We start from the raw sequence: 12046 nt of genomic DNA on the forward strand, positions 1-12046 counted from the left end.
TCAAACCATTTGTATTTGCTAACAATCAGATATTAAAAATACAAAGCGTCAAAAAAAAAAACGGAGGTAATAACATAACGCTCGTGTACAAATACATAGCCAAAAATAGTGTACTTAACATTACACGTCAGTGGAGCTGAATATTTTTACAACTGGCTATTTGTTCGCGAGCTACATAAATACCCCTAATGACAATGTGTGTGAATGAAAGGGAATATCAATTTTCTAAAAAAAATATCAGAGGAAAAGGCTACGCCAACTGACATAAAACGTGCATTTCAGGGTCATTTTATCCCCTATACAGACGAGGATATGGCCAGAATGACTATATTAGGAATAAAGCAGTCCCTTAAACCAGAAAGTATTGATGTCCTACGCCCGCCCGAAGTCTTCGATGCCGAACGGCAGTGCCCAAGTAATTTTATGGCTACTTGGTTTCATTCTCCTAACGGTTTTATTGCGGTAATGACCATTACCTAAGGTTTGATGACGGTCAGGCACGTTACTAAGAAGAACGTAGAAAATACTTATTGCCATCAATAATAATTAGCTCTAATAAAACATCTAGTAAAAAACCTGCCGATGCCAATGTTTTTTTTTTTGTTTCACCAATGCAATGGTGTTATTAGAGCTATTATGAGTCTCGTAAAACCGACCCATATGAACTACCTGCCTATGGAAAATCTTTTATAAGATTGTAATGAGTACCCAGTTCCAACCTGTCGAAGTAACCAAGAATCGTTGTGTAGTGCTATTTTTGTTGGCTAAAATTAGATCGCAGAGTTTTCAAAGGACCACCCCATTACATACAAACCACCACAGGATACGTACCTATCAGCAAAAACACAGGAGGCTGGTATCAGTCCATGTACGGTGTACGATATAGCTCTAACTAATATCCGAAATTGATCGCGTCCGTTGATCGTTTCCTGCTTGATCGAGAGGATGACCGGACCGAGGTCCTCGTCGTTGGTGAAGTAGTTCCAGTGTTCGGTCCCGTAAAAGTACTTCTCGTACGTTTCCTGCTCGACGGAGGTAAGCTCGAAACCTTGCTGCTGCTCCCACTGCTCCTCGATCGCTGTCTTTTTTCTGCGGAAACGCTGACTGATGAGTGCGAGTGGAAATCACCCGTTTTGTGTGCGTGTGCGCGTGTGTGTGTGTGTGCGAATGTGTGCATGTGTATGTGTATGGATCGAAATATGAGTGTATTTGAAAGATGTAAAGAAAGAGAAAGAAAGAGAGAGAGAAAAGATCGATTCTACTCTACTTCTACATTGCTTGGCTACAGAATGAAATGAGCTGTTTCAGAGGACGGACAGATCGTTGTAAGGATTTGTGTTTACGGCTGCTACCTTGGCACGTTGTCCGAATCTTCATCGTCTTCGTAGAGATCGTTGCAGTTCCGCTCCAGCGGTGGCTCGATGCCACCTCGGGCGGCATCCTCGTGCTCCGACTCGCTATCGTCCCAAATGGTGTGCTGGTTCGGGAAGGCAATCTTCTGGCGGGAACATTCGATCCAATAACCGGGCGTAGGAATCAAGTTGTGCGGAAAATCCTCGCAGAATTCGTCTGCAAGTAGAAAGCGTAAAAAGATCATGAACATTTGACCATTCGTTGTAGATTATCTAAACATAATTATATAATTAGTAAAACTCGATCAGGTCAACAATCAAACGTCGTCGGCCTTGCGAGGAATAACAAACTTCAATTAGTCACACTACACTCACAGCAACAAACATCCGTAAGCAAATAGCAGATAATTACTTTTCATTCATTTGGAATTCCTACCCCAACAGTGGAGAAAGGACATACGAGTGTACAGTTTTAGCCCTAGAATAGGTTAATGCCTTGTTTGGCTCACGCTAGCTAATTCCATTTCCGGCAACCCTCGTCGTCTACACGTCGTCGAGGAGTAAGGTACTTTTCGACAATTAATAATTAATGATATAATTAGATAGTATTACGATCGGATATTTCGCTGATGTTCTAGTGCAGTTAGTCCTTTGTGATGGCGGAGGAAGGAAAATGTCAGTGGCTTTACAGAAGAAAAAAAAAGATAATATGTTTATTTTTTCGTGTATGCCTCGGAAGGGCGTGGAAAGCCAAACCACACTAACGGGTTCTTGATGAGTTGGGTGCCTCATACGATAGTAATGTTTATGTTTGCACACAGATAGGATCACGGCATGTACTGTGCGTTGGTGGAAGAACGAAAACCAAACGATTCTATCCACCTGAACGTGGAAGATATTTTTGTTATACTGCTAGTAAGGCACTCGAGTGTTTTAGTAACTGTTTGACATTTTTACCAATTTGTACAGCTTCCTTACGCGGTATAAAAAAGATAAAAATAGGTCGAGCATGTGGAAACGTATAAAGTGTAGCTGACCACAAGAAAAAATCCGAGTTATTCGTAACTGATTCTATGATGCTGATGATAATGGAGATGGTAAAAATTTTTTTTTCGAGTATTCCAAAAGAAATGTTTTCATGAGACTGATGCACGAACGCATGGCGCAGACTGTAAAAAAAGTCAATCAGCTTTTAGTTGTATGAATAAGAAGCACCTAAGCTGAGTGCAATTAAGATAGAATTTCCTCAACGACGAGCATGATTAACGCCAATTTGATTAGACATTAGATGCCGATTATTTCTCTGATTTAATAGAACATCGTTATTTTAAAAACTACACCTAGGACAATGTTTTGGTAATATTTTCATTAAATGGTTCATAATTCATACATCCAACCACATCATTTTGTGTAATTCACAAGCCGAATTCAGGATGGACTGACTGTTGGTTTCTCATTCCTTTCCGAGCTCAAGCATTCTTTTTCACTAGAGTTTTTTTTTTGTTAATTTAAAAAAGCCCTCAGTGGAGACGCATGGTAATATGTAAATGGAACCACATGGTCTCCAGTGGAATGGAACCGTAAATCCCCCATATTCTCCAGCCGTATATGCAGTTGTAAAAGCTGTTAGTAATTAACAAAGTGGGAAAATAGTTAGCAGTCCCATCTGTGCCGGTTCTTTACTTGTTGCTTCGGCGACCCTCCCGGGACGTTCACACAATTTAATACGAACAGAGCATTAATCCGCTTGCCGCCGCTCCCAGTCGGGACGCGAAACTATGCAGGAAGGTTGCACCACGGCTTGGAACAAAAACTTTATCCGCTGGGTGCATCACTTCAACTCGAGCTAGCGTTGGTTCATCAAATCGTGATAAACAAAAGCTGACACCGTGCGTTGATGAATCAGCTTTCACAAATTTCACTCAAGTTGACTGCTCATCTAGTCTTCGAATGATTAATTGCATAGTTTATTAGAACACCATTCAGCTGTTAGATTAAATAGTAATAATACTGTGTCAATAAGCGTCCGACATGCTGAGTGGTCCACTTAAATTATTCAACTTTACAATTTCAACGACACATCGACATACATTTTTCACCCCCACTATAAAGCCCATGCGCTTTACGGACTGATTCAATTACAACTCAAGGATGTAAAATTCAATCTGTCTGAAAGCTGGTCGTCGTCCTGAAACTGGGAACGGAGGGAGGCTTTATTACACCTACGACGATAAAAGTTTCGAGCGGTAGTTTCCTGGGGTTTCTGCTACCGGGTGAAAGTATAATTACCAAATAAACAGTCTCCATTATACAGCATTTTCCTTACGTATTCAGGCCGGGCACGGAGCGCAAATTTCCCTCCGAACTGCTCCGCTCCGGTAAATCCTCGTAAATGGATTTTGGCATTACTCAAATATTTGCCCTTTCCAGCTGGTGAAACTAACGGGTACGTGCAGAGAAAGAAAGAGCGAGAGAGAGAGGAGGGTTTGCATGAACGATGATAGTGTGAACGTTTAGTGAAACGTTGGGCTAAAGCTTACATTGTACGGGAAGGCTCGGCATGGTGGTGAAACGAATGCGCACAATGTTTGTACAATTAGTTAGCAAGCACAGTTTGAGGTGTAGTGCGTGGTTTCACTCAGTTGAACAACTTTCCGGTACAAATAATGGTCCCTCTAATTGTAACCGATTACTGTTAACCTTTCGAGATGCGGTACCGAGGGTAATTAGCGTCGAAAATCGCCATTTGGGAAGCAACAATGATTTTGCTCACTTGGTAGATTTATTATTGGGGATGCGAACGATGAACTTTATTGTTCTATTGTAGAAGCACCAATACTAGTTTGCTTAGTGCTGTAATAGAATTAAGGCTCAAGCATGAATGAAATTGATTCACAAAACCGAAAAAAGTTGCCCTAAAAATTGTAACTTATTAATCATTCCTGTGAATTTCGATGCCCCTAGAAAATGCAGAAGAGCCTCACGAAAAAAGTAATTTAAGTCGCTGAGACCTTTACTGGGGGCACTGAAATTTACAGGAATGAAGGAAAAGCCGAAATCTTCCATTTTTCCAGTTTGAGCACTACAGCAAACCCTGTATTCAACAGTTAATAAGGTTACTATAGTGGAAAATTGTAAAAACATGTTAAAAATGTTATGTTAAAATGTCAAAAATGTTCGTAATTTCTAAGCTGTCAAAAATGTCGAATTTGCAAAATTCCAATAACATAAAAAATGTGAAAAACATGAAAAAAAGATATATATCAGTTAGACCAATGCGCCGATTATTTCACGTAGAAAACATTCTACCTCAGCGGCGAACGACGCGCTGGCATGTCGCCGTTGGTTTTCATCAGCGGCGACGTGTAAAAGAAAATGCTAATCCCAGAGAAAAACAGGATTGGTTTGAGATCGAAAAAATGAACTTAAACAATGAAAGTTTTTTCCAGTTTTCTCGACATTTGGAACGTTCATTTCGTAAAAATAATAATTCACTGATATCTTTACTGTGCGTTAAGAATGTCGTCGTAACAAAAACAATTTCAGCTATTAAATATACGTTGAGGAAAGGCAATTTCAAATACAAGTTGTTTTGTTTTGTTGTTGAATTTTTTGGAGCGTAGCGTACTGAATCAAATTTCGAACACTTACGCTATGATGTAACTTCTTGCACTAAAAAATCAACTAAAAATGACTTTTCTCGTCGATTCCAAAGGTTTAACATGTTGGTAATTTTATTGTTGATGCAATTAAGTGCTATTTATATAAATTCAAACATGTTTTGTTTAAGAAATTCTGATTTTTCCTCTATACCATTATACATAAATACATAAAACCACGGCTTGTGCCTATAGTGGCGCATCCCAATGCGTTCAAATATCAATAGCAGATTCGGTCGTGAACAAATTGTTTATGGTAAGCTTTTTCATAAATTTTCGGTATAATTACGGAAAAAAGAAATCAATTTTCTCATGAAACTGACTTTCAATTTCAATACAGATCGGGTTTTCCTGTAAAGACTGTGAGAAAATACGTGGATTTTATAAGTTTTTTGTTAATTTTGATCATTTAGTATATTTAGTGCCACCATTATTGGAACATAGACATTATTACAAAATTCTCATTTTCTTCAAAAGGTATGTATTCTCAACATTAAAAATAGTTTACTATTGAAAAAACAAATAAATTTCAGTTCTACTATTGTACTGCTACACCTGCATTGGGATAAATTAAATTTGATTATGATTGTTTTCGTCGGTTGTGATGACTAAATGCGCCATTATTGGTACCCTTGCCCTATGTAAGTATTTCTATTCAATAATCGTATCTCATTATAATATATAACGGGAGAATAGGAGATGGTAGGACGTGTTTTAAAGTGTATCAGCTTATTGTTGAAAGACAAATTCTGAATGCTTGAATGTTTTTAATAAAAAATAATACGAAATAATCCACCTTGCGACCTAGCATTTTTCAACTTTATTATTTGTTGAATTAAGTTTGCACCAACACTTAAATTTTTAGAAAAAATTTAGAGTGAAGAATAAATCGAGCCGAAATTATCTTGATAATTTCGGCTGGATTAATTCTTCACTCTAAATAATAAATTTGTGATAGTCAACAGCTCTACTACACCGAACAATTAAAACAAAACATCCCCAGAATTGCCAAATTATATCCAATAATGTTATTTCCACTCCCTGCGTTCCAAGAATATATGTGATGTTATATTGGAAGTAATAGCTGAAGTAAAATGTGTCAAATTCAACATTATATTTTTGAAGTCAGTTGCGCTAAACAGGTAATCGAATGAAAAAAATGTTTCTAAGTTTCGAAAAATTCATTTCCGGGCAACACTACGACGTACAACTAGTACATCATCAAATATAAATGATTGAGGTCACATATTTTGTTAAAAGAAATTGGTTTTATACAGTCTTTGGGTTACGTTTCTTTCCATAACTTTTGAACCACATAATAAATTAACAGTGATGGAAATGAGGCGAATATGACGTCGATTGACGTCGTTTTATCTTGAGCTGCACAACTCATGAGTTGTACAGATTGCGACTTAACCTGAATCCTCTCAATATGTCATATTGTATACAGTCAAACCTGTTTTTGAGCGAGTGATAGGGACCGCACAAAATGAATCGCATGTAAAAATTCATTCAAAACTTAATGAGTAGCTATTAAATAATGTTTCCGTAAAATTATGAAACAAACTTTTTATTATGCGGTGGATAAGGACCGAATAAAAAAAGTTTCATGTTAAAAATAACTCAAAACATGAAGATTTTGATTTAGAAAATTCCTATGAGACTTTTTTAAACATATGAGTTATTTACGTACCTATTTTAAACATGAAAACCCTTCCAACTACTATCTTTCGTCAGCTAACATTACGTGACTTTTCTTGCTTCGAAATGGTTCAAATAGTAATTGGCAAAATATATATACAAAGATAAATTAAATATACAAAGAAAAAAAAATCGCATATAAAAAGTCGCACAAAATAAAATTCGCACGAAAACAAGATTGACTGTACTACCAATTCGAGCATTAGGTGAGCTTTAAATGTGTATTTTCATACATGACATAAAAAGTGCAAGCTTTTTGGATGGGGGCTAGTTGGTGGGCATTTATAAAAAAATTTTTGATCATCAGCCAAATTAGTAAAAATCGGGTCTGTTCGTTTGGTGCACAATGTCCGGAAAACTTCATTTACCGAGTTGTGCACATCAAGAACCACGTGTTGTGGACTCAGGCCTGCAAATTTTCGGCACTGCAAACGAAAGTGACAAAAATCGCATTTTCACTGTCTCAAATTGAAACGACCGTCAGCGGTGTCAATTTTCGGTGAAAGTCCGGTCATTAAAAGAAATGAGATGTCCCATTTAATATCGAAAATATTTAATTCGAGCCAATTCATTGCATGAAGTCGATGAACTATATAAGCATCTACATTATCAACTGCTTAAACATCGCTAAGGCAACACGTCGTTATTCTCAGCTCGTTCGTTGAAAGTTAAAATTCAAAGATTTCCATTTCAACTGAAAGTCCTTTCATGACAGAGAAGTTTTGCAACGCTGGTTGTGGTGTACACTCACAACAAGAGATGTATCGTAAGAAGAAAAGTTGAAAAGAGTGTACCAACGCCGATACTTCTTTACTCACATACTAACGATGATGTCAACGCATCTTGCTTGGGCTTGATTTATATGTATTCGCTGGAATGACTTTTTCCATCGCAGTAAATTAAAATGAAATAAATTATTTATAAGTTTGAAAGACAACCGTATGAAACTAGTTTAGTTCGAATGAGTCTTTGCACATTGAATAGGTCAGGATTTAAGGGGTTGGGGGGGGGGGGGTTAAAGAGGCAAATGCCCTGGGCCTTTCAATTGAGCAATTCTCGCTGAAACTAGGCCACTAGGTCTTTCAAATTTGATATAAATGCAGATAGTTATTAGAAATAGAGAAAAAATGATAATGCCATTTTTGTTTGATCGAATTTGTTGACCCCTTGATTACCAAGGGGCGAAACAGTTTTCAGAAAAGTTGAAATTTTAGCAATTCTTGATGTATTGTTTAAGCTATATCTCTAAAATTCGTTTTTGAAAGTACTACAAGTAGCACTTTTCTGTAAAGAAGAATGATAGGGCTTTCATTTGAAGTGATCAGAAATTAGGCCGCCATCTTGAATTTGGCCGCCATCCTGGATTATATCAGAAAAATGCAATTTTAACCGTGTTCGCAACTACCGATTTTCGATCTGAGACCAGCATTGGAAAGCTGAGAAAAAAAATTATTTTAAAGTTTATATTTTGTATATTGTATATAGTGTATATAAAACTTTATCGAAGACATCATACCGAACAAACAAACCGTTTTGGCCCTGGAAATATTCGAAATCATTAATACCTTCCCAAAACAGCATTTTTCAATAACTTCTTGAAAATGAGTCGTGTTGCAAATAGTTTAACTAGTAGCACGAAATGTCATCTTTTGCCTCTAGAAACGTCTATGCAAAGTTCCAGCCAAATTAAAAATGACAATTTAAATAAAATATTAAACTGGGACATTTTTTGTGGAACTGCTCAGTAATAAAAAACCTATCGCTTCGTTAGTATCAAACATGCTAGTGTTGTATTCATTATTCTCACTAAACTCGAAAAAAGAGTAGTGGCGTACTAGTTGTAGCATCAATCTATTATGATATATGGAGCTAGTAGGGTTATAACATGTGCATCCACTTGGTATCAGTGAAAAGGTTACTACGTTGATCGCGCGGTGTACGTTGAATATTTTAAAACTCAGCTTGGAAAAAAGGTTCAATTGATGGGTTAACACTGATGCTCACCTAATTTTTTTCTTGCATTTTATAAAATTTTTTCTCAGCTTTCCAATGCTCAGATCACAGATCGAAAATCGGTAGTTGCGAACATGGTCAAAATTGCATTTTTCTGATATAATCCGAGATGACGGCCAAATTCAAGATGACGGCCTAATTTCTGATCACTTTGAAAGTGTATTTACTTAGAGATATAGCTTAAATTATACATCAAGAATTGCTAAAATTTCAACTTTTCTGAAAACTGTTTCGCCCTTTGGTGATAAAGGGGTCAACAAATTCGATCAAACAAAAATGGCATTATCATTTTTTCTCTATTTCTAATAACTATGTGCATTTATATCAAATTTGAAAGACCTTGTGCACCTAGTGGCCTAGTTTCAGCGAGAATTGCTCAATTGGAGGGCCCCTCAGTCCTGAGACATACGTGAAGCCAGAGCGAAGATCTTTTTTTGCTCGTCGTCCAGCGAATCGTTACCTCTAAATGTTTTAAGAAAAGAGGGCTCCAACATCTAAATCACATAATTGTCAAAATAAAAGTCTGACCATAATAAAATAATCTAAAACATATCGGGTAGCTAGATTTTTCAGTTGACTCTAAGAAGAAAGAAATAGATAAGCGGGCACCGAGCGGCTACTTTCTACCAGAGTTGTTGACCCCCAGCTGGAAGCCGGCTTTAAAGTACAGGACAAGATGCACCAACGTGTGATGGGATGGCAGCCTATCAACGCAAGGATGTGCAAGTTGAGGATAAAGGGCCGATTCTTCAACTACAGTATCATGAACTGCCCACATGAAGAAGGATTTTTGGACTACCAAACCACGCCCTTCCATGGTTTGGTAGTCTGAAGATCCTTCTTTCCCCGCAAAAATACCCCCAAATCCACCTGGAGATTACCCGACCAACAGACAGAAAATCAAATCGGTGAAAGGTTCTTCTTCGACATTGTCAACGTTCGCACCTTCCTGCGAATATAGATTCAGAACTAGTAGCTGTGTGCTACGCTCAAAACTCTCAACGGTGTATAACACCCGCCGAAGTCGAACGCCGTGACCAAATATTGAGCTACTGCAGGACACTTGGATTGCACAGGAATACGCACTGCAACTGTATGCAGCGTTGCTCACGGAAGTAGCGCTACTAGCTACAAGGTCTCCGAATCGTGGACATGACTGGTCTGACGGCAAATGCAAATAGTTAGTCGAGAAGTAGAACGCAGCATGGGCGAGAATGCTGCAACACCGTACGGGAGCAATCGCGGAACGATACCGACAGGCACGGAACAACCAAAACTCAGTTCTCCGAAGGAAAAAGCGCCAGCAAGAGAACCGGGATCGCGTATCGAATGAAGAGCTGTACCAGGCTAACGACACTTGGAAGTTCTACGAGAAGCTGAACAGCTCCTGTAAAAGCTACGTGCCGCAAGCCGATAAGTGCAGGAGCCTGGACGGTGAAACAGGCCCGTAGCTACCGAGGGGGCTAGGGATGGCTTAGCCCCTCCCCCCCACGCGTTTTCATTGCCCCACCACGCAATTTTCTCATATATTTGATTGATAGGTACTAGGTAAAAAAAACAAATGAAAAATCTGAAATATGACCAATAAGCATTATTGAATTGTCTCCAGTAGTAGTTCATTAAATCTAAAAAAAAAACAAGTTTGAATCCGAACAATCAAAACGGTCGAACTCATATGACATAAAGGTTAAATTACTCAATCTTTTGGAGAGCCCGCTTGATTCGCGGCGAAGTTAAAACTGACGATCCGCATACTTCCGTTTCGGATGTCCGAACCAGCGTCTGGGAATGAAAATGTCAATTTTTTTAAATGTGGCATTTTAATGAGAGATCCAATCACAGTTTTATATGTTTGATTATATAAGAACAATGCAAAACAAGTTTTGCTGCAAAATTTGACCAGTTTTTCCAGAAGTTTTTATTGTTCACTTTTTGATTTCTTGGATTGAAAAAATCGTGGGCAAAAAATGACACGCAAGACTAGTTTTTTCAAATATTCAATATTCAGACAGTATCTTAACTTCCTGCAGTGTGCTTCTTGTGATTCATGTTTATGTTCAGTTCAATTTATTTTGGCCTAACCCAGTCCGTTACCTAGCCCTGACAACTATGTTACAGTTCGGTCCAAAATAAAACCGGACATAAACATTGATCAAACAATGCGGATCGTCAAATTCAGAATTTGGGCTAACGGTTGAATCGCTCCATTCTTTCTTCGCGAAAAAATCTCTCAGTTTCGTCCCGTAGGAATTTACACCGCGTTCTTACAACACGAAAAAAACAGCCTTCAGCTGCTTATAGAAGTAAGTCAAAACTTGCTTACACTTGAAGCCAAGTCTTCCGCTTGGCCGCTAGGGTGACGGAGACTACAAAAAGTCACACGTAAGCGCAATTATAATAAACGCCATACTTAATGCGCCGTGAAACTCGTCGCCGCAGGCGCGAGAATGAGTTACCGGGTTTGTATATAAACAAGGCAAGAGCGGCGGAGTGAATGCCGGAGACGCTCTGGAGATGTGCGTAGAACTAATCTTACAAGTAATCTATTTAAATAGAGAAAGGTCGAGACGAAGCCAGTAAGATAACAAAGATAGGTAGTGATTCCGCAAAGGCAGCGCCTCCTACACCCTATCTCCTGGAGGTGGAGGAAAAGGTTGGCCGGCTGAAAACAATAAGGCTGCTAGAGTGGACCAACTTCCCAGCGAGCTGTTGAAATACGATGAAGAAACACTGACTAGAGCCGTGCACTGGGTCATTGTCATAAACTGGAGTGCTGCAATTACCAGGCAATCACTCTGCTGAACGTCGCCTACAAGGTTCTCTCCCAAATACTCTGCCGTCGACTATCACCATTAGCGAAGCAGTTCGTTGGGCACTACGAGGCGGGATTCATTGGTGCCCGCGCTACCTTGGATCAGATATTCGCGGTTCGGCAGGTTATGCAGAAATGCCGCGAATACAACGTACCCACACATCATCTATCATCGATTTCAAATCGGCATACGACACAATCGATCAAGACCAGCTATGGCAAATTATGCACGACTACTGATTTCCGGACAAACTAACCCGGTTGGTCAAAGTGATGTGGGTAGTTCGAGTATCGGAGGCACTCTCGAGCCATTTCGAAACTCGAAGAGGTTTAGAAGATGGCCTTTCGTGCCTACAGTTTAATATTGCCCTGGAAGGTGTCACTGGAAAAGCGGGGATTAACATGAGTGGCACGATATTCCAAAAGTGGGTTCAACTGTTTGACTTCGCCGACGATATCGACAACATAGACGTTACGTGCAGCAAAGGCCACGGCTTGGGACTGTTTGA

The 12046-nt window shown here is 38.9% G+C and overlaps 1 protein-coding gene across 11 annotated transcripts in view; it reads right to left on the reverse strand.

The window, feature by feature from the left end:
• The window catches only part of LOC129732875 (uncharacterized), a 446464-nt gene that overhangs the window by 32913 nt on the left and 401505 nt on the right, over window positions 1–12046 (reverse strand). For 9 of the 11 annotated variants that reach the window (XM_055694247.1, XM_055694245.1, XM_055694248.1 and 6 more), the window contains 2 exons: window positions 1353–1569; window positions 832–1104 (listed from right to left, as the gene is read on the reverse strand). In XM_055694247.1, the coding sequence (XP_055550222.1) occupies window positions 832–1104; window positions 1353–1569 (490 nt within the window). The remainder of the gene's footprint in view (window positions 1–831; window positions 1105–1352; window positions 1570–12046) is intronic. The other 2 variants (XM_055694246.1, XM_055694240.1) reach the window with 1 other exon arrangement.

Source organism: Wyeomyia smithii, chromosome 3 (genome assembly GCF_029784165.1).
Source record: "Wyeomyia smithii strain HCP4-BCI-WySm-NY-G18 chromosome 3, ASM2978416v1, whole genome shotgun sequence".
In the NCBI taxonomy this organism is placed as follows: Eukaryota; Metazoa; Arthropoda; class Insecta; order Diptera; family Culicidae; genus Wyeomyia; species Wyeomyia smithii.